We start from the raw sequence: 25,982 nt of genomic DNA, 5'->3' as shown, positions 1-25,982 counted from the left end.
ACAGATTTCTAGCCTTCCTTAGTCGTAATATATCTTGTAGTATCTAGAGTAAGTGATGTTTTATGAGTCCCCTATATGTTTCATTAAAGTTATACTCTGCAACTGTTGTCATATAAATTAAAGTAAAAGTGAACTTTTTAGAGTCTATACAAGAGGAAACCCAGATCTTTGCTAAATATCTGGATATGTTAAGGAAGGAGTCCTAAGATGGTAGGTAAGAATGATCTACAGTCAAAACAAAATTGCTGCCTAAGGTGATAACTTCCTTTGGAGCATTTTGAGTTTGGAGAACTGAAATCAGTTTTGTCATCTGCATGTTAAGTCAAGCAGGGAAAGAGAATTGGACTTTGAACTCTGTGGACGTACAGTCAGAAAGCCAATGTTTCTTAATACTTTCTCTAGAGGCTAGGCAGGTGTAAGAATGATCTCAATCTCTGAACTGGTGTCTATCTTTATCTTTATGCTAATCTCTGTATCTAGCTTCATGTAGTCTGGATGAACCATGTATCTAGCTAATTTTATACAAGGGCATTTATACCAGGAATACATATTTTTATTTTTCTTCAATTGTGAAATATTTTCCATCTGACTCTTGATTTTCGGGCTGCTATCAAACCAAACCAAGAAAAGATGGAGGCATGATAAAGACGCTTTTCTTTTTAGCACTCAAAGTCTGAATTTTGCCCATGGAATATGAGTCACTTTTTAGGCACTGGCCTATTGTGCTTGCTGCTGTCCACCCACATCACCCCTTCTCACTTGCCTCTGCTTTGTGTTCAAAAGTGCCGGATTCTGGCAGCCTCCATTTCCTAGACTATGTGCTTGATAGAGTCACTCCTGCTTGATATCACCCAGGACAAGCAGACCCAGGGTAGGCTTTGGTCTGCAGGGTACAGAGAAGACAGTGCTAGACTGGAGAGCCTCAGGGAGCCTGGAACATATCTACCACCTGATTCTTGGTTTTAGAAACTGCCCAAGCCTGGGCACACTCATCTGCAGTAGTTATGAATGTCACTCAATATCCTTGCCCAGAGGATACCAGAGGCAAAGTATGCTGGAAAATAAAGAATAGTCTTTTGATTTGGCAATTTAATTGAACAGAATAGTTAAATCTTGATTTGGCAACTTAATTGAACAGAATAGTTAAATCTTACTGAATATTTTACCCTCATAGCTTAGTGAGAGTATGTAGCTTATTGAGGTTGACAGAGCTTGTGACAGAACCAGGACTCAAGTCCTCTCACCTTCAAAATCTCCTTCCATCATACAATCCACGAGCTGGTGAATTCATAAGATTTTTGTGCAAGTAAGTAAAAAGCACAATGGTTTGGTACAAGTACTGCAGACATGCTAGGTATAATGACAGCAATTTTAATTATTGTTGGTCTTATCAAAGGAGTGTAGAAAGGAATCTGTCTACTCATATTTTAATACTTCACTTGAAAGTAGTTTTTTTCCTTCAAATTTCTTCATATTATTGGTGTAATTGGTATAGGTATCCTTTGATGCTTTAAATGTTGAAGTAGCTGGAAGTGCTGAATTAAAAACTCTTGATAAATTTAAGGAGTTAAGATAAATTAAATATTAAGGTTTGATTCCAGAAGTCTTTTAACATGATATTCCAGGCTCTGAATTTTTTATTCTCAATTTTTTTTTCATATTTTATTAATGCATTTTGTAAATGACAATCTTTAGAGAATTGATAGCTAGGCTAGCTGCCCTATACTTTTCCTGCCAGTCATTTCTGTGTGCTCCTCATTTTACTTCTCTTTATCCATACAGTTTCAACCTTTGAAGAAGGGGAACAAAATATATTAAAGTAGTTAAAATTTTCATTAGCCCCAGACTCTTTCCCATCGTGCATTAATTAGATGCTTGAGTTTACAGAATAATCATAATAAACTGAAACTATCAATTTAATTATACTGTAACTGTGCAGGATCGGAACCTTCTTTCTTTGAAAGATGAGCTTTTAATTGAATAGATTAATGAATCAATTGTTACCTGTGCTTCGCTGCCAGAGATTCTATTTAATCATAGCAGTTCCACATAGTGACTGAAAGCTCAGTTGCCTGAATCTCTCTGCAAAGAAATTACTGATGTTGCTACTTTACCAACCAAAACAAAACAGGTTCTCTCCTTGAGTCAGCCATGCAGGTACAGAGATGTGATTTTTTTCCCCCACGAGAAGCTGTTCAGAATGTTATTTTCTTAATTACTTGGGGAAAAAAATTCTCAATGTATTTTATGAAAGCATAAAAATAGTTGGTTTCTATGACAGCTGGATTGTCAGTGTCAGTTCAGCTTACGTAGAGGAGGATGTTCTACTTAAATATAGGTAAAAATAGCTGTCACAAATTGCTGCCTTTTCAAGCAATTTGAAATTATGTAAAAGGAAGTAACAAAAAAAATAATAATTCATGGTTAATGTGGAAAAGATCCAGAAATAATATTATAAAGAGATTTTGCATAATCATTTTTATCTTTCCGAAATACCCCTTGTTTACTCCTGTAAGCAGGTAAGAAACTTGTGCTGTTACTCCTTGCTGTATGTGTATAAATCTCCCACCTTATCATTCAACTCTCTGCAACATTCACCTCCACTTATGCATCCAGTCTTATCCCTAAATCTTCTCCTCTCCTTAGTGGTCTCCTTACCATGTTGTACCTTACTGTCCTCACAGCTCATCAGTTTTAGAAGAATCTTTTGAAGTCTGGCTAGAGTTCTACCAGTTCCATATTACATCCCTCTCTGGGTAATTCTGGCTCACAGTTAGTTTCACTTTCAAGGTCTGTATTGTATTGGTATTTATCACACGTCCTTCTTAGACACTTTTTTATTAATCTCTAGATGCTACATATATATATGCATATTATATTTTCTTTGTTTTTTCCTGATCATATCAAGTATAGTTTTATAATGTAATAGAAAGAATTGAAGGTCCTTTAGATTTAGAGAGGAATATTCAGTAGGAAGAGTAGGTTAAATGTAATCTCCAGTTTGGAATCAGGGCCTTGTAATTTTTTCAGAGGTAAAGAGCAACTTATTCAAGTTGGCATCATGTGAAAACGACTGAGTGTAGATATATTTAAAATGCATTAATAAGTTCATGTTTTGTTTGGAAATGTGAAAGAGCCTAGGAACATTTATGATCTCTAGGCCTTATCAGTTCATATGTAGACATTCTGGAGAGATCTAAAGGGGGCCACTGAGGAATTCTACCTTCTCTCCATATTCTAGCACCCTTTCCCTTTTTCTTGTAACATTGGACAATGCCATTTCTCTTGCCACTGTTACTCTAGCTTCATTGCCTGGGGAGCAGTCATTCCCGATATCTTATGCATTGCCGCAAAAACCTCTAACTTCCCCTAATCCTCCATTCCAACCCACTTCATTTTTTCCTATAATTAAAATCCTAAATACTTAGAAGAAATTATGTCAGGTAGACATGGCTGAAAAAGTACTAAGGCCCAAGTATAACCATTTTTGTACTTAATAATCTTGGTATGCTCTTTAAAACTTTTTTTTATAGTTTGTTTTACCTAGACAATAGGCATTTTTATTTTCTTCATCATTCAGAAATGTTATTGTATTTTTTTATATGCCTTTCTGTTATGAATTTTGGAGAAAGATGTATTCTAAGTATATGGCTTGCTTGTGTTTCTCAGTAAGCATTTTAGGGTATTGTTTTGGTTTCAAATAATTATTTAAAAATGATATAATCATCTATTCCACTAAGAATGAGGAGATTCATGTTTGACTGAATATATTCCATTAGTATCCTCAAAAAAAAATGTGAATATTTGCCTTTCTTGCTTTCAGGTGGGTTGGTCATTTCTGTGCAAATTAATAGAAATCTGTCCAGATACAATGCAAAGCTTAGTGGGACCCCAGGATATTGGAAATGATTGGGAAATCCTTGGCGTTCACCAGTAAGTATAATAGATGTGTAAAAGCAAACTGCGCTGAATATTCATCTGTACATATGACAACCCTTCCTTTGATACATTATATTTGCAGTTCGGGCCCTCTCTGGTAAATTCCTTTAAACTATAGATACTTTTCCTTGAGTCAATGATTTACATTTATACAGAGATTTAAACTCAAAAGTTTGAATTAGAAAACTAACACTTGAAGTAAAATGTCAATGTTATTATTTTGATAATATAATCATATAATTATACAATTGATTAAGCTGCAGATTTTTGATGACTACTTATGAATTCAAACCAAGAAGAGTTTTTGCTTTTTAACAGTACAACTGATATAAACCACAAGTTCTTAAAAAATACGGGAACTGAAAAGTTAGTTCTGTAAGTAGATATTTAAAAGTTTATGTTTTGCTGTCTTTAAATAGTACATTTATGCATATTCACACATAAATGTTTAGTGAGTTTAAACTATGGCTTTCAAAAAGAAGAAAAAAGAGGAAATTACCTTTGAACACATCTATAACCAAATCTTGATAGCTATTTTTACGAGCTATGTTTTTGCAGTTTGCAACATGATGACTTCGTAAATGAGACCAATTTCTTAGCCATAATTAGTTAAGAAAAAGTTTTCTGAAGAAAAATATGTTTCTAGAAAAATCCTTTTTGGGTAACTTTGTTTCTTGACATTTAAAAAATATCTTGCTATTAATTTAAGTGTTCTTTATACCTAGTGTGACTTTTCCTTAGCACAGCGAAGGAAATTGTGAATATATTCTGCTTCCAGTGGTATAGTGCTTGGGAAAAACATAATTTATGCAAAACTAAATTTTACCTCTTTGTATTGTTTACCAGTATCAACTACAGATGCAAATTTAGACAAATTAGAGCTGTGTGTTTGTTCATAGGCAAGCCTATCTGTGCTTACACATTTTTCCATTTTTGATAAATAAATGTGTTGCTGTTCTTCACTTTTCAACATCTAAAGGTTAGTTTTGAAAAGAGCATATTTATAATGAATCTATGTTCTCATCTCCAAACTAGTGTCTGAAATTTTATGAGTCAGTTCTAAAATATATAGCATTTAATGAGGAATTACCCCAAAATATACCTGTTATTAGTAATTCTAACTTGGTGTCCCTTAGTTTGGTTGAGAATTTCCAAGATCTCCCAAGATGACCCAGTCTCAGGGAATGGTTGGAAAACTCATCTAGTCATATCCCAGTAAAAACTAACTATTCAAATTAAATTACATAAGCGTTTCTATGCAAAGTCTCATTCATTTATTCATTCACTCACTCGCCCACTCATTTGTTTATTCATTCATACTCCATTCATTAAATATTTATTATGCTCCTACTCTAGGCCAGAAGCAATGCAATTGTTAACAAGATGCACACTGCTCTCTACTGTGGAGCATGTTAGATCATTTCCAGCAAAAATTTATTGTAAAATGTATTTTCCTATATTCAAGGTCTTTTCCCCCTCAAAGATTTACCAGTACTAGAGAATAAATCTCTTCTGTGGTGAGGAAGTCAGGAATAGTGGCTATGCTACAGGGAGAAGTAGGGGCAGAGGGGGTAGCAGAGGAGTTGACTGAAAATCAAAGGTAGGGTCTCTCAGTTTCTCACCTTGCCAGATGAAGATCATGTAACAATTTCTTGGATCTGGATGAAGCTCGAGATGTTACTAGCTCAGTTTGCTGTAAGCAATATAAAACCAAACAAGACATGGCAGGAATAGACTAAAGAATATATTTTGGAATTGACAACACAGAGATTAAAATCTCATAAATTTGAACTAATTAAATACTATTGACATGCTTGTGCCAGGTTTACTTTCTAATGTAAAATATAATTAACTTATCTTTCAAAAATAGTAGCTATCAAAATTTAGATATTCAAATGAATTCTTAATTTATATATACAAACTACATCTTTATTACATTACCATAGTATATCAACAGGCATAACATATAATTCACAAATTTACATCGCAAAAAATGGGCTTTATCTCCATGATATTAAGTCCATGATATTTTGGATATGAAGTTGGGTGAAAATAGTTAGTAACTGAATTTGAATATTTAGAGGGAAGTAAGCAGTCCTTATAACTTTTCTATTGGGATTTGTAATAGTTCCTTGTTAATTTTCTTTGTTTTTCTTTTTTTTCCCTCAACTTCACTGAGGTACCGTTGACAATTAAAAATTATATATATATCTATCTAAGGTGTACAACCTGATGATTTGACATGTTTATATTGTGAAATATTAACCACAATCAAGCTAATTAGCATTCCCTATTAATTTTTATAAGCCTGATTCAGGTTTGTAGGAAGAAATAACATGAGCTTCACTACAGGAAATTTAAAAAATGAGACTACTAAAAATATAGGTGAGAAAAAAAATCTAAATAAGCAAACCTCTGAGTATATTTCATTTTTTGTCTTGATTTCTGTTTTTAACTCCAGACTGATTCTTAAAATGCTAACAGTTCATAATGCCAGTATAAACCTGTCAACAATTGGACTGAAGGCCTTAGATCTCCTCCTAACTTCAGGTAATACACACATATATTTTTCATATTGACTCAAATCTAAAAAATATTTGAAACCATTTGCTAACTTTGGTTTAATTTTTTAGGATTATACTATAATGTAACTGAAATATCACTGATGTCCAAAATTCTGTTTCCATCTTTTCTCCTTATCTCTTTTTCTCTATACTTTGTCTCTCAAAAATCCAATACTTGATTTTAAACATTACCTTGTGTGTTTCTCCCAAATCTCCATTTCTAGCTCCAGCTTTGCTCCCCAAATTTTGTCCAACATCTCACATTCCCTCTAGCTTGGTGGTCATTCATGCCCTTGATGTCGTTATATCTTTCTCCCTATATGTCTTTAATATGTTTTCTGTTATGTATATTCTAGGGTATGCTATAAAAATCATACTTAAAAAAACATATAGCATTACTTCTCGAGTGCTTGCTAGACGCCAGCCTTCACATGTAAAATGCTTCACATCCTTTTAAAAACATAATCCTTAAAATACCCCCTGGGATAGGTTTCAGGTGAGAAACACTGAAGTGCAGAGAGGTTGCCTCAGCCCCTAAGTGATAGAAGTGGGGTCTGATTCCACATGTTAGGTCCTTTGCCTGCGGAAACCTGCTCTGAGGAGGATAACGGACCTGAGAATAAAGAATCTTGAAATGGTGCAATAGTTGAGTTAGGTCCTTTGCCTGCGGAAACCTGCTCTGAGGAGGATAACGGACCTGAGAATAAAGAATCTTGAAATGGTGCAATAGTTGAGATCATTGCTATGAAGGATGCTTGCTGTTATATAAGGTTCCAAGAAAGGCTGCTCTCAGGGGAGCTAATTCTGAAGGATTGGAAGGAGTTTCACTCAGCGTAGGGGAAGGCATTTTAAGTCAAGAGAACCATGTGTCCCCAGGCCTGGGAGGATAGCATGAAAGAGGCTGGACATGTGGGTGGGAAGATTTTAAATGTTTTCATTAGCCCTGCTAAGTAATGAAGACCCTACAGGAGAAAGAGAAAGGAAGAAAGAGGGAAAAGACCCAGGGTATGAAGGAAGAGAGATAGGGAAGACCAGATGGTACTCACCATTTCATCAGAGCCTTTTATTATAGTTTTTAATGACAGGTACTAACTGGTCTTAACCATGTTTTGCTTTAACTTCATCCCTGGGAACTTTTTTTTTGTTCATTCTCCATTTGGGAATGGATAGAATTCAGGGTTTATGAATCTGAGAAACCTGCAACACTGGCATGTTTGAAGTCAGCAGAATACAGATAGCTAGGAAATTTGACACGTGTTTTGAAAAGACTAGTTAACATAATTTCTCCCATATTATAACATTCAGAATTTTGAGCCATTAGGAAAGTTTTACAGGTGTTTTAAAGTTATTTCGGATACTTACCAGAGTTTAAATTGTGAATCATTTTTTATTATCTAGCCATTAATTAATTGATTTAATAGTTATTGGGAACTTACTGTTAGGCTGGGTGCTGGAGAATTCTAAGACAGATGAGGCAAAATTCTTACAATATAGAAGTTTGCAATTCAGCACCTCTGCTGTCCAATATAAAATTTTGCCCTGGTGGAAAAAGTCTGTGTCCGTGCCGTCTAGTTTCATAGCTAATAGCTATGTGTGGCTACTGAACATGTGAAATATGAAACACTGAATTTTAATTGTATTTAATTTTAATTAATTTAAATAGCCACATATGATTAGTGGCTATGAATTGGACAGTACAGGCAGACAGATAAGAGCTTATGCTATAACAGAGGTATGGAAAAAGCCGTCATAGGAATGTAGAGGAGAGAGCAGTTAAACTCACTTGTAGGAGTTAAGAGCATGGTCACGAGCTGCCTATTTTTAATACAGCTCTGCCTTTTACGAGTTGTTGGAGCTTGGGCAAAGTCACTTGGGTCACTTAACTTTCTGTGCCTCAGTTTTCTTATCTCTAAATTGAGATTGCACGTATCTCATGGGGTTGTGGTGTGGATTAAATGTGTTACAGTAAAGTGCTTCAAACCTGTGGCTGACATATTATGTGCTATAGAAGTATTTACTGCTACTACCACCACTCCTGTTCCAGTACTACTGTTTTTATTGACAGTATAGTTATTTGTGTTATTTCTTGAATTACGGAAGAAGTATGTTTGTTGTAAAAAAAAAAGGGCAAGAGTATTCCATGCAGCTAGTGTGAGTGCAAAGGGAGGTCAAAGAACGTGTTTAGTGATGAGCAAGCAGTTTAGCATGTTGCGAGTTGAGACAATGCGTGGAAGGACATGGAGCTGATGAGATACATGTAGTCAGTTTTGGGAAGGGTCATGTTCATCACACAAAGGAGTGTGGGATGGCCTTAGAAAATTTTAGCAAGGGATTTGCAGGATCACATTTGTGTTTTAGAAATAAAATGCAGAGAATAAACTTGATAGGTAGAGATTTGGGCCAAGTAGAGCAATTAAATAATTGTTTTTGCATTTTTGGTGAGAGTAGATATGGTCCTGAACCCAATAGTAATGGAGGGGCCTGTTCAAAAGAAGTTTCTGAGATATTTAGAAGATACATTGAAGACTTGGTAATAAGTTGATTTGTTGGTTGGATAGAGAATGAAAAGAGAGAGGGAGGATGAGGGAGGAAAGATGACTTGGTGGTATCTCTCTTGGGTAACTACTGGATGATGGTATTATTGATGATAATATATAACCTCTAGACTTGGGATGCCTATGGAATATTCAGATGGTATTGTCTAAGATACAGAGAGAAATATGTTTCAGGAGTTTAGGCAAGAGATCTAGGCCTGAAGTATTGACTGTGAATCATAAAAGTAGAGTAAAGTGAGCTAGGAATTTACTTCATTTAGAAAGACCATAGAGCATGATAGTTCTAACATCTGGGGCAATTAAGTGGTTTATCAAATAAAGTCCACAAACCATTCATAGTCCTCAAGTAAAAATTAACACACTGTTAAAGTAGCTATTTACTTAGGGAATATTATTCTCTTTAAAATAGGTAAAATCACTTTGCTGATATTGGATGAAGAAAGCGATATCTTCCTATTAATTTTCGATGCCATGCGCACATTTTCAGCCAATGATGAAGTCCAGAAACTTGGATGCAAAGCTTTACGTGTGCTGTTTGAGAGAGGTATTTATAAATGTCAAATTCTTTATTTTGAAATATATGTAATAAAAAGAGCTTATAGCAGGAAAAGTAGAATGTAATTATAGTAAGAAAAAGGTATCTAAAATTGTACTATTTATTAATAAGTGGGAGTTGTCTGCCAAGGGTAAATCATGGAGTTAATTCAAAAAAACGGGGTGGGGGGAGGGAAGACACAATAATCCCAACAATTCCTTGAACTTTTTAATAAGACAAGTGAACAGATATGATGTTGATGGGGGGAGGGGGAAGAAGGAAGGGGGAAAAGATGGAACTGGTAAAGGGACACGAAAATCAACTACATTGTATATTGATAAAGTTAAAAAAATGCTTAAAATGAATTAATGTATTTAGGATAGCCATTGAGATTATCTAGGAAAACAAACAAACAAATAAACAAATAACCCAATCCTCCCATCCATGAGTTAACAGGCTAATTATGTTATTATGTTTACTTCAATTCTGTATCTATGAGGATTGTGTGTCACTACAAATAAAGAAAATCCTATTCCAGTCACTTAAAAAAAATAATGGAGTTAGTTCAGAAATATTGTAGTTTTTGTGGAGTGAATTTCATTAAATCATATGAATCATACAATTGTAGCAGACTTTCTTCCATTGCTTGACAAGGCATAAGCTTCAGTTTGAAAACCGGATGTGTCCGTAAGAAAGAAAAAATAAAACTGGGAAGCCAAGCATAGGTTAAATTTGGTTTTATGATGTCGAGTCATCACCAGGGATTTTAGAAATTGCTAAAGGCTCTGCATAAAAAACTGGGTTTACAGAATGTTTCTTAGGAAAAGGACTAATATGGATTTCATGGCCTGGTGCTGAGATTGGTAACAGAGATTATCATGTAGTTTTAGATTTGGTTAGAACCTTTGTGTAGTCTTTCCACTGGCTTTATGAGGAAATGGGTCATAGGGGTGATGTGAGCAACCTTCTGAGGGCACGTGAGAGCCAAGTGTGCAAGTGGTTTAGGATAAGAATAATTTATGTGGGCCCTGTGTCAATATTAGTTGACCACTCTAATTTCTGGCAGCTCCAGGAATGGGATAGATCATTTGAACTGTTTAAATCCTTGACTTATTCCAGAAGGACTTTAAACAACTTACAGGTAACTATAGTACATTAGAGAAAAAAACGGATGAGAAAATTAATAAAGGGAAAATAATGTGAAGTGAGTTTAAGCTTACTCGTTACTTAAGGTCCCGCATATTCGCAAAGGGACGGGCCAAAAATTTGGCTCTTTGCTTCCCATCTGGCAAAGAAAAGAGGTAAATATTTGTAAACTTGGTTTACAAAATCTCTTGAGATGAAAGTAAACCCATCAGTCGGGAAGTCACTGGTCTCATAAGAGACCTCAGACAATCTTCCCACGGATTTCCCTGGATGAGATGATAAAGTACACATATTTTGCAAGGAATGCAAAGTGTATTTCAGAGAAAGTGGCTCTATCAGGAGTCAGGACAGCATGGGCCTGGTACCCAGCTCTGTGGTGATCAGGCTTGGTGGAAGAGAAGATAGTTTTCTGTGAGTGAGGAATAGAGGAACTTCATGTCTCTCAGGCTGTCTTTTGTAGGTGTAATATCTTGCAACTAAGCTTTTGATAAGAATTGGGCAAGATAAAGTTTGAGGCTCTGTGGTCTCGCAAGGCCAGTAATCTTCCGTGTTGCAGTTTGGGGTACATTCTTATTCATGGAAAAAAGGCTAACATCACTTTCTCACCAGCACTGTGGGGCTCATTCAGAAGTATGGAGCTGGACCAGGGAAGGTTAAAATGAAGAATCTTATTCAACAGAAAGATCATCGGTGATGATAGTATTATGATTATAAATGTAGAGTAGAAAAATTTCTGATTTTTCCAGGAGTATCAAGATCCACAGGGCTTAGCTAATTTAGTTAATAAGGTTAATTTTCAAAATTTGAGAGTGTGCTGTAGAAACTATTCCATAAGATGAGAACATTCCATGATGTCCCTCGTTTATTAGAAGAACTTAATCAAAGTTCACATTATCTTATATGGGCACACTGGTAGAAAATTGAAGAAATTAATGTCAATTGCAAAGTGTTGCATTTTCTAACATTTTTGTTGACAACCTTCTCAGTCTAGATAAAACATATTTTTATACGTGTTTTTGAGGTTTCTGCCAATTAAAATGACTTCAGATGGAACTCACTGGCTTGATCAAAAGACTTTCATTGTGAAAAATAATGATGACAAATTTTGCTCTCTGATGGAAAACCATTAACATAGAGTATTTCAGTCTGATTACTCGACATTTGCTCAGGTTCACAACTCTTGAACTGACACATTTACCTGCCCTTCAACAGTCTACCATTAACTTCTCCCTCTTAAGTATTATAGTATATTCACTTCCAGTAAGTTGTCTTTATCAGTCACTGGTCAGTTTTCTCTAGGATCTTCCAAATAAAATTGTACATTATTTTGTTTTTCTGAGAACACTTTGGTAACTAACTCTTATATTTCAAAACATGGAGTAGCTCATATAGGTCAAAACAAAATTATTTCAATCTCAACAGCTTGTTTTCCCACTATAAAATTCTTAGGAAGAGTTGTTTTTGTAGAAATTTGTATTTATTTAAAGTAGTATATTGTATTTGCTGTGCCTCATACAACTATCAGGAATATTATATTTTTTGTGTAATTATACCTTTATGTCACCTTTAAGCTTTTACAATGTTTTGCCTGTTGTTTTTAGTTTCAGAAGAGCAGCTGACTGAATTTGTAGAGAACAAAGATTATATGATATTGCTAAATGCATTGAAACATTTTAAAGATGAAGAGGAAATTGTGCTTCACGTTCTGCACTGTTTACATTCCCTAGCAATTCCTTGTAAGTAGCTTTGATTTTTTTTGTATTTGAAAAATTACAAAATATCTTTTTACTGAGTGTGTTTTGAAAATATTTTTATTATTTAGATACTTGTGGATGCTAAACTCATTCATTCAATTGATTTATATTTATGGATACTGTACTGCAGCTGGCTCTGGGCTTGGCGCTGGGGAAACAATAGTGGACAATAGAAGTGTGTCCCTTGCCTTTTGAGAGCTCAGAGTACAGTGGGGGATACAGTTAAGTACGTAGGTGATTATAATGTATTATGAGGCAGGTAATTTATGAGAACAAATAGGGAGTGAGGCGTAATCTCCTAGCTGAGACTTGAACGATTAGGAGAGCTTGTGGGCAGGGAGGTGTGAGGTGAAGTGAGAACGCAGGCCAAGTGTCCAGTCAGTGGGATACTTTTTTAAGTATAAAGATGCTGTAGCAAGAGACAGTGTTGCACATTCCAGAAGATAAAAGTAGCTCAGTAAACTGCGAGTTTGAGTGTGTGCGTGTGCGTGCGTGTGTGCAAATGTGGATGCACATCCCCGAACATCTGCTTGTGTTTCATTGATGGAGGTGGTGGAAGGGTTTGGTTAGAGTTGGTCGATGAGGCTGGAGACATGGCAGTAGAGATCATGAAGGGCCTGAAATGCCACATGGAAGAGTTTGAACTCTCTGGTGATTCCTGGTTAGCGTTTTAGTGATACTTTGAAATCTAGCCACTTTTCTCACCAAAAGAAGCACAAATCAGAAGAAATAAATTTGCTGTATATACTACTAATGGTTGCTAATGGGCTAAAATAATACCTCAGATTTTGTTTTGTTTTGCAAATGCACATTAACATTTCATGTTTCGTGATTACCTACCTGTGTGGGTTTGTACAGAATATACATATGAGAGGTCTTCACCAAGTTCATGGAAGTATTCATAGTATCTTTTCATTCCATTATTCCATGAATTTTTTGAAGTATTCTTGTATGTGCTTATCTAGCAATATTTTCATCCTCCTATACATGAAGTGTATACATGAAGATTAAATGAGTTAAATAATGTGAAGAATGTAGAATAGTACCTGGTATGTAAGGTGTGTTCTAAAATCATTGACGGTGTTATTACACAGTGTGTATTTTATATGTATGTTGTAAACTACATATGATATGCATAAATAGTTTTAGATATGGAAATCAGTATGGCAATTTGAAGATGTGAGACTTCACTATAGCAGGGTAAAAACCTAATGTCTTGTGTCTTTGTGATGTTTATAAAACCACAACGTTTTCTTATCCACAGGAAATTAAATGCTTGAATGTGGATGGGGCTGAACAGTGGTAGAGAATGGCTGTACTTTTACATTTCTCTGAGTCATCACTGCCAACAAACTGAGCATATTCTGCATTGTATTTTTCCTTGGTTAAATTTATTCATTTATTGATTTATTTTGGGCTGACTGTTTGTGGAATTCATTGTTTCCCACCCACATCTGACATAACTCCAGTTAAAATGTGTTGATTCATAATGCGAAGGTCACAGAAAGTAGCAGCTAAAGATCAAGAGATCAAGAGTTTTAAACACTGATTCTAACTGCAAGATGTTTGCATTTCCGTCTTAGAGCAAATCATGTCTGCTATCCTGAGTCAAAGCAGATAATTGTTTTAAAAGGCCATTTCCTTTCATTATTACAAGTTTTTCTATATTTAATGTTTTTAAATACAATTTAAACATAAAAATATATTTTTGGGAAAACAATTGGTTGGTTTTGGCTGTGCCAAAAAAGAAAGAAAAATGTTTTGCAGACAGCATTTAAAAAAAATAAGAATAGTTAACATTTCATTGAGAGATATGAATGTTTTTTCCCACATAGGTTCATAACTCCCTCTATAGCACTTGTTTTTCCCGGTAGGTTCTTTCCTTCCTTTCTCTTTCACCTGTGTTTGTAATATATTTTATGACAGGTTGGTCATAACTTTAGTGTTATGCTTCTCTTCTCCTATTCTTTTCTCTATTCTTTCCTCCTATCTATCTCAGAACCTTCAGGAAGCCTGCTTTGCACAGTGCTTCCTTGTACACTGGCTAATCTGGAACAGAGGAAATAGATCATAGGTCATTTTAGCTGCTCTATTATGTGACATAATCTTGATTTTCCTACTATTGGTTTGACGAAAACAAATGATGCGAAAGCCATTGTCCCGGGGGTAGAGCTTCGTCAGGAAATAGTCCTCAAAATTCATTTACTTGAAATATGGCCAAGACATTAAATTTTTAGATGTATATAAAATCACTACAAATTTTCCCTTTATTTGAAATCTTAAGTTTTTAAGACAAGAATCAGGAATAAAGCAATTTTCCCTTCATGCTAAAGGTGAGTCTTACAGCCCATTATAATAGCAATGAACAACAGTATTTTTTTATAGCTATTTGACAGAATATGATATTTAAATTTGGAAATGTAGTCATTATGAGGACACATATTTGCAATCTAAATGAGATGTCTTTGTATGCATATTTGAAAGGAGAAAATTATTACCTTATTGATAATTATGATTTCTTAAAATTTAGGCAATAATGTTGAAGTCCTTATGAGTGGCAACGTCAGGTGTTATAATATTGTGGTGGAAGCCATGAAAGCATTCCCTACCAATGAAAAAATTCAAGAAGTGAGTTGCTGCTTGCTCCATAGGCTTACATTAGGTAAGTTATGATTGTTGGTTAATTTATTATCCCAATATATGATGTAAGTATATACATTATATGTATATTGTATGTTGATTGATAAGTTGCATATTGACAAAGATTGGGGATGGATATGCTGTAAAGTAACAAATTGCTCTATCATGCTTAGATGGAACTTTAAAGTTAATGGCAAACACAGATGTGTAGAATGTAAAAGAAGTGTTATCTTAATCTAATTTTTGAAAGAGGTAATTTTATAGATGAGTTTTTTTATTTTTAGGGCTATCTTATTTAAAATATATTTATGTAGTAGTTGATCTAGACAAAATAATAAGTGTAACTTACGTAGAAAATGCGAAACATAGTGCATGGAATTCACCATCCAATTTAAATATTAGTATATCACCAGTGCTGGTAAAGCTACCCTGGGCTCTTTCCTGCCTTTGCTTTCTCTACAGAAATTAACACTCTATAGAATTTTGTGTTTATGCATTTTTTGCTTTCTATAGTTCCACTATATTTGCATGTTTCCCTTAACAAAATCATTAATGTGGGCTTGTTTTTGTTTCATCAAAATGGAATCACACTGTATGTTGTCTTCTGCAACTTAAAAAAATTAAACGCATGTTTATAAGAATAATAAACATTTTTGCATGTAGTTGTATGTAGTATTCTATTATGTGGACATACCACAATTTATTTGCCATTGGTGTTTCCTCTTTTTAAAAATACACAATCTGTCTTCTATTCTTTTAAAAAATGGTTCATACATTCTGGATAATAATGTTTTGATGTTTGGGTGTATTCTTGTATGTATTGAAAATATATTCTATTGATTTGTGGCCTGTCTCTTCACCATCTTATAGTGGTTTTTGTAATATAGTTAAATTTAGTAATCAGTGGCTTTGTGATTTACTCTTTTTAATGTGTCTTGGTTTAGAAATCTTTCTTTTCCCTGAGGTAATAAATATATTCTATGTTTTATTCCAAAACTTTCTCATTCAAGTATTAAAGCACTGTGATCTGTTTTTCGTAAAGGAGGAGTTCAATTCCTCCCCTGACCCCCTCCATTTTCATTATGGAGAGCCAGTTACCATCACAGCATAATTTATTATATGGTTTGCCCATTTCCCAGTGGTGTGGTACACTGACTATATGTATGTTTCTGTTCTTGTTGTTCTGTTGCTTTGATTAATTTGATTTGTCTGGATCAATATCATGCTGTTTAAATTACTATAGTTCTGTAAGTCCTGACATCTGAAAACCTAATAGGTCAAGTCATTATATATTATTCTTTTGGGGGCTATCTTGGCTTTTTTCCTTGGGTCTTTACTATTTCATACAAATTTTAGAATTAACTTGTCCAGTTTCTTGGAAAACTCCATTGGGATTTTGACTGGAATTGCACAAAATATATGGATCAATTTAAAAAGAACTGACATCATTTCATTATAATTTCTTACATGTAGGTCTTGCACAACATTGTTAGTTATTTCTAGATACCTTATTTTTTTTTTGTTATTGTAAATAGTAACTCTTTTAAAATTATATATATATTTTAACTGTGTCTGCATAAAGACATGCAAGTGATTTGTTTTTTGGTATGTTGATTTTACATACCTTTCTAAACTCTTACTATTTGTTTGTAAGTGCGCTTAGGTTCTGTAAGTAGCAATTGCATAGTATGTGAATAATGACAGTCTGAGTTCTTCCTTTCTGTTCCCTATATCCTTTATTTCATTTTCTTGTCTTATTGCAGGACCCCAAATTACTAGCACAGTGTTGAATAGAAGCACTGATAGTAGACATCCTTGTGTTGTTCTTGATTTTAAAGAGATAGTCTCCCATCCAGAATAATGCTTGTTATAAGGGTTTTTAATTTTTTTTAAAAAAATTGTCTTGTTTTGTTTGTTTTATGACAGATAGCTTTTTATTTTTTTAAAATTTTGCCTTGTTTTATTTGTTTTGTGACATATAGCTTTTTATCAAGTTTAGAACTTTTCTTCTGTATCTTATTTGCTTTTATTTTTACATGTAGGCTTTCTTTTTAAATCACAGGTGAGTATTGCATTTTATCACATACTTGGAAAGTATATTAAGGGCATTTCTTTCTTTTTTCTTTTGGTAATATGGGGAATTATACCTACAGGTCTTTTCATACTAAGCCACCTTGCACTCCTGTGATGAATTGAACTTGATTATTTATTAGATTTTAAAAAACATTTCTAGAAATCTTCTCTTTTTATTTTCAGACCTGTTTGGTAACTTTTGATTATCTCTTGTTTGCTTTTGTTTTTCTCTTCTCCCCTTTCTTTAAAAAAAAATTCTTCTATTTATTTGATCATAAGTACATAGATATTTTGTGTTCTGTATCTAATAACTCTGATGTATGAAGTTCTTGGGAGTCTAAACGCACTGCTTCATTGCCGACTGCCAGTCAATCACAGAGGCTTGTTACTTTTGATACTTGTGAGTTTCTCTTTGGTCGAGTTTAACATCTGAACATCCTGAAGACCCCCAGAGATGTTTGCCAGGAGTCAGAGCACAAGACTGACTTGGGAGCACTGTAGAATCTTGTTAAGATCAAGACGTCATGTAGAAGACTCTCCTTGAGTTACCCTACCTTGGAGAGAGTCTGAGGCTAGTCTGTTGCGTGCAGTGCCAGAATTCTTCCTTTTCCACAGGCTGCTCTGACTTGTCCAGTTGTTTTCAGCTCACAGTTCTTCTTTCAACTCTCTGTTGAACTTTTCTCCTTCCTCAACATACCTGGATATTTCCTTGATAAACTGATAAATGTTACTACATTTAAGAAGGAATGCTTTATTTTGTTAGAGATGAAGAAATCTGGTACTTGGCCTGATTTCAGTTAATGATCCTACCCTTATTGTCTTTATTCACAAATTATATAATTGCTGCATAGAGAACCTAAGAGCACTTACAAATTGTAAGCATTTAGAAAGGTATGTAGAATCAATATAAAAAAAACCCCAACTTACATTTCTTTATGCAGACACAGTTGAAAAATATAATTTTGAAAGCGTTGTTATTTGCAATAACAAAAAAAAATAAGGTATCTAGAAATAATTAACAAAGTTGTGTAAGACCTACATGGAAGAAATTATAATGAAAAGGTGTTAATTTTTTGTAATTGAGATTTCCCTGATATTTTTGCGAGCAGAACAATGCATTAAAAAATGAATGGTTGGTGAATAATAAGGTAGGATCATTAACTGTTAGAAGTTGGTTCTGATGACCTTTCCCCAAAATGATCACCAGTGATATTTTGTGCAAAATTAGGATTACTATAATAGGCATTTAGCTTTTCATCATTAAAACTTTAGGAAAAGAAGATCAACATTCATGTAAAAAGCCTAATTTTCATGATTTCTTTGTAGAAATTTACATATTCACTTCTAGAATCATGACTGTATTCCCTGTATAATTTGGAAATTGAATTTAGCATTAGAAAAGCTCCTAGATAGTTTTAGTTAAAATGAATTTTTTAATAAATTGAATTGTTTTACATCCATTTCAGTTTATTTCTTTGCTTAACAAGCCTTTATTAAATGCTATTATATGACCAAAACTGTGAGATATGATAATAATGTCTATACTTTCATACCTTTCATACTTTTCAAAGTAGTTTCATATACATAATGATTTTTTTGGCCCATTAAACAATCTTGGGAGATGGGATATTGTTATCATCTCCACATTTACACGAGGACCTGTGGTTCAGCAAGTCTTTGTGTCTTATCCGAGTTCATGTAACCAGTAAGGTTCACGTGAAATCAGGCCACTTATCTGGATTTCTTCATCCAAAACAAAATAAAGCATTCCTTCTTACAGGCGGTAGCCATTTACTAGTTTATCTCTCTACAGGTGAGCCTTTACTCATTATGTGTTCATGAAGAAGGATGCAGTTGTACAAACTGGCTATCTGGGAGCATTTTAACCTAATTGAAAAGATGATTTCTTAAATCTAGCTACCTAAGAATACATAGTTCTCTGTTTCACGTTTTGCACCTTACCCCAGTCAAGTTACAACTTGCAGAAATTACACTAAAAATGTGAGTTCACCTCAAGCCCTTGAAATGAGCCAGAAGAAAACGTGGTTTTGTTTTTGTGATTAGGGAAATGGCACTTGGCTACTACATAGGTCTATAAAGGTACATTAAAGGTGCTTGCCATTATACCACTGAAATAAAATAAACTATAGAAACTATCATGTCATATGCCATTTTTGTATTTTTCTGTAACTTTTTTGGAAAATAAAAAGCCATCAAATTGGTCTTTATATAAGGAGGTTTTTTTCCCTCTCATTTATCTCTTATTATTATTTCTTCCATTTAGTGCTGAGAGAATTTATTGTCCCTGTTATTGTTTCAAAAGAAGCCGAATAAATCTCTTAACTTCCTTTTCATAAAGTAAAAACCCAAAGTCAATAAATAAACATTTAACATTTTGTCAAATTATGTAATCTAATTATGGGTATAATGCATTTAAGGGCTGTAGACAATGTTTTCTCACATAAATTGTCTGAACATATGGCCAGTCTTACTAGTATTTGCCCGGAGCCACACAGTTGGTCAGTGGTAGAGCAGATGTTGGCATGTGAATAATAGTAGGAAAAAAGGGTAATGAAGACAACCCAAGTTTAGACAAGCTGGTAAATGTAGAAGCAAATTTTTTTGAAATGACTCTCCAAGACTACTGATCACTAGGCCTGGGGAGTATGTCTGCCTGGTAGGTGAATGTGGAAGAGTCAAGAACAGAGGAAGATATTGACAAAGGAGAGCTATGCCTTTTGATTTTGAGGCTGTCGATTAGCATTTAGTTTGGGCTTTAGGCTTTTCATGATAAAGAATCTCTTCCACATCCGGTTTTGTGTGTCAGGGATCATTTAATTACACTTATAGATAAATAGGAGTTGCATTCTTACTTTTAGAAGGAAACCTGGTCACTGTTAGTGAGTTACAAATAAGCTAAATGGAAGGAGGCATGTATTTCTGGAATATCACTTATAGATTCTTTTCTCATGAGGATTTTGATATTTGGATGTTGTGTTAATTCTCTAAAAGATGGGTGTAAAAAGGTATGGAATTTCTTCCTAGGGTGGGTGAAAGGTGGTAAAATAACCTCTTATGTTTTTCTAAGATCATCATAGACAAGATCAAGTAATGTGCCAATGAGTTTTCTCAACAGTATTCCTGTAAGTGAAAAAAGGTGTTTCAGCCAAAGGATTTAATAATGCAGGAGAGTTTTTTAGGACTTCTATCTTTTAGAAGGCAGGAACATTAAGTTATTTTTTACAGTAAGTATCGTAGTGCTATTGATAACAGACATCTCATTGTTCTCACATGGTGATGATAGGAGGAGTCAGAGAACACAAAGTTAATGTAACCCAAACTTGTGACGTTATTTTTGCTCAGTCACTTTGTGAAATGAATGTTCAAAACTTTGCTCCATCATATTAAGCTATTTTAACTAAAGTAAATATGTATTTTAATGTCATTAAAATATTCATCACTACTCAAATGTATTGATTTACATACTCACATAATTAAAGGTAATTTAAGTACTATGGATGAGAAGCCAGCTAATGTTTCATTTAACTTTTAGGTAACTTTTTTAATATCTTGGTATTAAACGACATACATGAGTTTGTGGTGAAGGCCGTGCAGCAGTATTCACAGAATGCAGTGTTACAAATCTCAGCACTCAGCTGTTTAGCGCTCCTCAGTAAGTATGTTTACTAAAAAGGAGTTCTTATGGGTGCATTTGATATTTAATATTAACATTATAGCAAGAGAATCATATGGAGGGAAGGAAACATTAAATGCCTTGTCTGTCCAAATGTAAATTATTTTGCAACACTTGCAAAGGATACTGTCAAGGGATCTAACGGTTGTGACAGGTGTGCATATCCAAATTCATACAAGGTTTTGCTTTACATCCTTGGTTTAGCTTTGTCATTAAACAACTAATAGTTTCAAATAATCTTCCTCTAATCTATTACGTGCTTTTGGTACCATCTTCCTCATTGTATCATTTACTTATATGGGATGGCAGTAATATGAGTTGTGTTATATGTTAAAAATTGCTTTATATTTAACCAAGGTTGCTGCTAAAGAACACCTTACTCTGTTGATAACATTTCAAAATGTGAACTTAGAGTTGGTCATTCAAACTGTAAGTATATTTTATGCATATATTTATATTTTAATTTTTTCAAGCTGAGACCATATTTTTAAATCAAGACTTAGAGGAAAAGAATGAGAATAAGGAGAATGAGGATGAGGAGGAAGAAGATAAATTGTTTTGGCTGGAAGCTTGTTACAAAGCATTAACTTGGCATAGAAAGAACAAGCATGTGCAGGTTAGACTCGCAAATATTATAATTATTCAAAATTATATTTTTCAATGATTTATATTTTGACAGGTTTTTTTTATTCCTTCCCCTAATCCAGGAGGCGGCATGCTGGGCACTAAATAATCTCCTTATGTACCAAAACAGTTTACACAAGAAGATTGGAGATGAAGATGGCCAGTCAGTAGTTTTGAATTTTATACAATAGAACATTTTAGTTGTGTTTTTAATAAGCATTACTTTCACATTTGTGTTTTTAGTGTCACTACAAAGTAGCAGTGGGTTTATAGTATTTTGATCTTATTGCCTTCAATAGTTAGGAAAGGTGGCATGTTTGAGAGTTATTATTGAGATATTTGGAATCAGGAGTCATTCAATATTTATGAATCATGAGAATCTTTCAATTTTCTGGCTGATCATTTAAAAATGCCATATGTGTATTTTTTAAATCCAAGTAATTTCCTTTCTTGTGATATTGTTAGGTGACAGTGGCATTTTTAAATAAAAAATTGAATTATTATTATTATATTTTAAATTGGAAGATAACACTGTATGTTTTTATCACGTACCACTCACCACAAAAGTAATAAGTATATGTGATGTAATGTATTCATTAAAAATGCCATATTAATTCATCTCAGGTGATAGAAATTGCAGAGCCATCTGTGACTAGCCAGCATCTTGTCAATATCAGGAATTAGGTTTGATTAGAAAGCTTCCTATAGTGAGTTTCGACCTGAGGTGGCAGTGTTGACCTGTCTTCTCTTGAGAGGGTATTTGAAGCTGTCATCTCTTGAAACTTTCAATAGGAGTGTGATTCAAACATCATAAGACCAGCACTCTCTTCCCAAGATCCATACTGTAACCAGGAGTTTTGTGTATATCAGATTTGTTTCACATCCATGAGCCTTTGTGTTCTATGGCAACTGCTTATACTTCTACTGTTTGCTCTGGGTATCCTTTGGGTTTTAAAATTTGAATGACTTGCTTTGGAAACCTAAATAGTAATATTCTACATCTCAAATCCTGAATAGTCTATTTGCATAAATGATCCACTCTCAATAAGAAGGGAATTAATGACACAGAAGCTATTTAATTATACATTTTCATTCTGAAAAGAAACAATAATTCTTTTGAAAACTACATTAAAACAGAATCCTAATAATCCCACGTTGAGAAATATTTTTAAGTGATTAGGGTAAGGCAGATTCAGTTTGCAGCTTATAAATTTTAGTTCGTAGCACACCTGTTCTTCAATATCCATAGGAGATCTTTAAAAGAAGTATATTACTAAAAGAAAATATATTTATGTTCTACATCTTTAAAACCCACTGCTTCTATGCAATTTTTTATTTTTCCTTTCTTGTTTCCCTTATCTTTTCCACACTTTTTCCTCTTAGCACCTCCTTATATATCTGCTGAGCCTTTATTCCTCTCTTATCAGCTTTTGAAGAAACAGAGAAATACTGATTTATTAATATTCAATAAAATTAGAGTATAACTTTTAAATATAAAACTGTTTAACTGTAATTCACTCTTTTAAGTGGAGGTGGCATAAAATATTGTTTTTATGTGCCTTTATTTGTTAGAAATATTAGGTAATGGTAAGTAAAAATCTGAGCTAATTATTAAAAAGATGACTATGACTACTGTGTTGAATTTTCAAAAGGTTCCCAGCTCACAGGGAGGTGATTCTATCCATGCTGATGCATTCTTCATCAAAAGAAGTCTTCCAGGCATCTGCGAATGCCTTGTCAACTCTCTTAGAACAAAATGGTAAGGGGCATACCATATTTTTTAACAAAGGGTAACACATTTTGTGGTACTTTTTATTATAAATTTATGTGAAAAATTTAAATATGTATATATTTATCTGACATTTGGATATACAATTATTGATATATAAATAAAATGAATAAAGTAAGAATTTTGATGTATAATCTTCTGGACTTATATGTATGCACTTGCTCATGACATATACAATATATTTTATATTTTTTGCAGAAATGGGATTATATTATACTCTTTTATAACCAAATTTTATATTTTTTCTTTCTCATGCTGATAGATGGATATTCTCATGCTATCACTTTTAATACTTGTGTAGCTTGCTAATGTATGCTATATCCTAATTTATGAACTAATTTCATGTTGATGGACTTTTAGAATGTGTCCAGTGGGATGTTTTTGGTCCCTGTAACAACCACCAAATGGTCACTCCTTCCTCCCCCATTTTCCTTTACACACTATTATTTTCTTAGGAAAACTATAGAAATGCAGCTAAGTGACAAGATATTCACTATTTAAAAATCTGAAAAAATATTCATTATAAATCTTTTACTATAATTTTTCTTAAAAATGGTTCTTTACATGTAATTCTTGTATGTCTTGTAGCTTTGCGTAATTAAGGAGAGAAAAATGGCTCATATACAAGGGTACTTCAAAAAGTTTGTGGAAAAATAGAATGGAAAGATAATACAAATCTTTCCATGAGTTTTTTGAAGTACCCTATATCATTGGAAGAACTTGTGAGGTTGAAGGTCGTGGCTCAGTCTGCTCAGATTCCTGCCCCTATAGAAAGGAAATACTGCCAGAAAACCTTGGGAGAAAACTCATTATAAAGGCATTGGGACTTGGCAGCTCTTGCAGGATTTTTAAGAAAAATAAAGAAAAACACTGAAAGTCTGAGACAGAAACTAGTGTAAGCATCAGTTTTAGTAGAGAACCTGATCAGAGTGAAAGAAATAAAGAAACCACATCACGCGTGTTTCTTTATACTATAATTTAAGTCAAATCAAGAGGAAAATCATCTCCTCTTCCTTTTCCTTCTTTCTCATCCCATCCCTCTGATGGCACTTGAATAGAAGGTTTGGAGTGTAAAGGGCACTGAGAGACAGACAGGGGATGCTCTCAGGGATAATGAATTGGAGTAGGAGGGGTAGAAAGGGCATTGCTATCTTTGAATCTCTGTATTCTACTGTGCAGTTAAAGAGGCCTGGCTGGGAATTTTGATTCTGAAGATGTCTGAACTTTTTGCTACTTCTGTGTGGGCATCTTAGAGAGGAGGCAAACTTTTACTATGTATGAACAATTTTGTGTTGGTGCCATTAGTAATCACCTGGAGATCTCCTTTGATATGTAAGCAAAACAACCAGACTTTTTGAGAATTGGACTGCTTCTTATTATGATGCCTGAGGATTAGTTACATTCAGAGTCAACCTTGATGTCTCTGTGGAGAATCAGTTCTCTGCTCTTTCTAATTCCCTACTTTGTTCCTGGCCCCCTGTTAGGTAAACTGTCCTCAGGTCCTATGTATTGTCCTTGGAGTTCTGCCTTAGTAGAGTATTAAGAACTTGAACAGCGGGTTCACCAACGTCCTTGGGCAACTTCTCATTGAAAAACACTTGGGAACATTGGGTGTGCAGGGCTGGATATGGTTTTTTAGAAAAATTCTGGATTGGCTGTCAGAAGAACTGGGTTCTTGGAACCATGGAGGTCCAAGGCTCGAACATTTTGTGTGACAATGTCCTTGTTTAGTTAGTTAATTAAGTTAATATTTATCTAGTTCATACTATGTGGTAGTCAATCTGCTAGGCACTTGGGATGTATCAGTTAAATAGAAATTTCAGGCTAATGGAGTTTAAATTCTAGTGGGGAACACAGATAAGACGACTACCTAAAATATGTGATATGTGAGGTAGCTAAGAAAAGAAAATAAAACAAGGAAGAAGGATAGGATATGTTAGGAGTCAGAAGAAAAGAAATTGTGAATAGGCAGCCAGGAAAAAAGGTGACTAAAGAGCTGTAGGAAGTTGTATATTGTTATTTGCATTTTAAAGCAGATAATTTTCTGCTAACATGGAGTAGATGAGGTTAAGAATATTATGTAGATAGCTGGTAAATGAGATAACATGTATAAAGTGTTCTATAAACTCTGAAGTGACTTTATGATGAAGTTTTTTTTCCTAGATCTATTGTTTGCGATTTTTGAATCACACATTGTGTTACTATCTAAGACAATGGTTCTTAAAGTGTGGTCCCTGGACCAGCAGCATTGCCTGGGGATTTATTAAAAAATTTAAGTATGAGGGCCCCATACAGACTTACTGAATCATGAACTGGAGTTGGGATCCAGCAGTCTGTGTTTTAACAAGCCCTGCAGGTGATTCTGATGCACATTAATGTTTGAGTACAGCTAGTCTAGAGTAACTTCTGTCTCCTTGGTCAGAATCCAGCCACTTTGGGAGGGGTTATCACAATTTCTCACACAATCAAGCAGAATAACCATCTCCTAATTGTATCTTGATGAGTGATATTCTGGATGTTTTTAAAAGGTATGAGTTTTTCAGGTTTTGGCAGTATTTTTGAATGTGTCTATCACTTCTATTTATTTCTGTGTTTAGTCCTATCTTTTCTTCTTGAGATTGACAGCTCATTTTAAAAAACAGTACTTAAGTTGAAACTTTCTGTTTTCT

At 34.1% G+C, this 25,982-nt stretch overlaps 1 protein-coding gene across 3 annotated transcripts in view; it reads left to right on the top strand.

The window, feature by feature from the left end:
- Window positions 1-25,982, top strand: part of LRRK2 (leucine rich repeat kinase 2) — a 131,215-nt gene that overhangs the window by 1,130 nt on the left and 104,103 nt on the right. For all 3 annotated transcript variants that reach the window (XR_010021331.1, XM_063074909.1, XM_063074910.1), the window contains exons 3-11: window positions 3,824-3,933; window positions 6,401-6,489; window positions 9,468-9,602; window positions 12,341-12,475; window positions 15,024-15,155; window positions 20,760-20,879; window positions 21,374-21,516; window positions 21,608-21,687; window positions 23,177-23,283. Coding sequence is in view for 2 of the 3 variants with exons in the window: in XM_063074909.1 (XP_062930979.1) it covers window positions 3,824-3,933; window positions 6,401-6,489; window positions 9,468-9,602; window positions 12,341-12,475; window positions 15,024-15,155; window positions 20,760-20,879; window positions 21,374-21,516; window positions 21,608-21,687; window positions 23,177-23,283 (1,051 nt within the window). In the remaining variant the exon portion in view is untranslated. The remainder of the gene's footprint in view (window positions 1-3,823; window positions 3,934-6,400; window positions 6,490-9,467; window positions 9,603-12,340; window positions 12,476-15,023; window positions 15,156-20,759; window positions 20,880-21,373; window positions 21,517-21,607; window positions 21,688-23,176; window positions 23,284-25,982) is intronic.

This window comes from Cynocephalus volans, chromosome 12, assembly GCF_027409185.1.
Source record: "Cynocephalus volans isolate mCynVol1 chromosome 12, mCynVol1.pri, whole genome shotgun sequence".
NCBI classification, from domain to species: Eukaryota; Metazoa; Chordata; class Mammalia; order Dermoptera; family Cynocephalidae; genus Cynocephalus; species Cynocephalus volans.
Note: the sequence above shows the minus strand (reverse complement) of the source record. Positions and strands in the feature narration are given on the sequence as shown.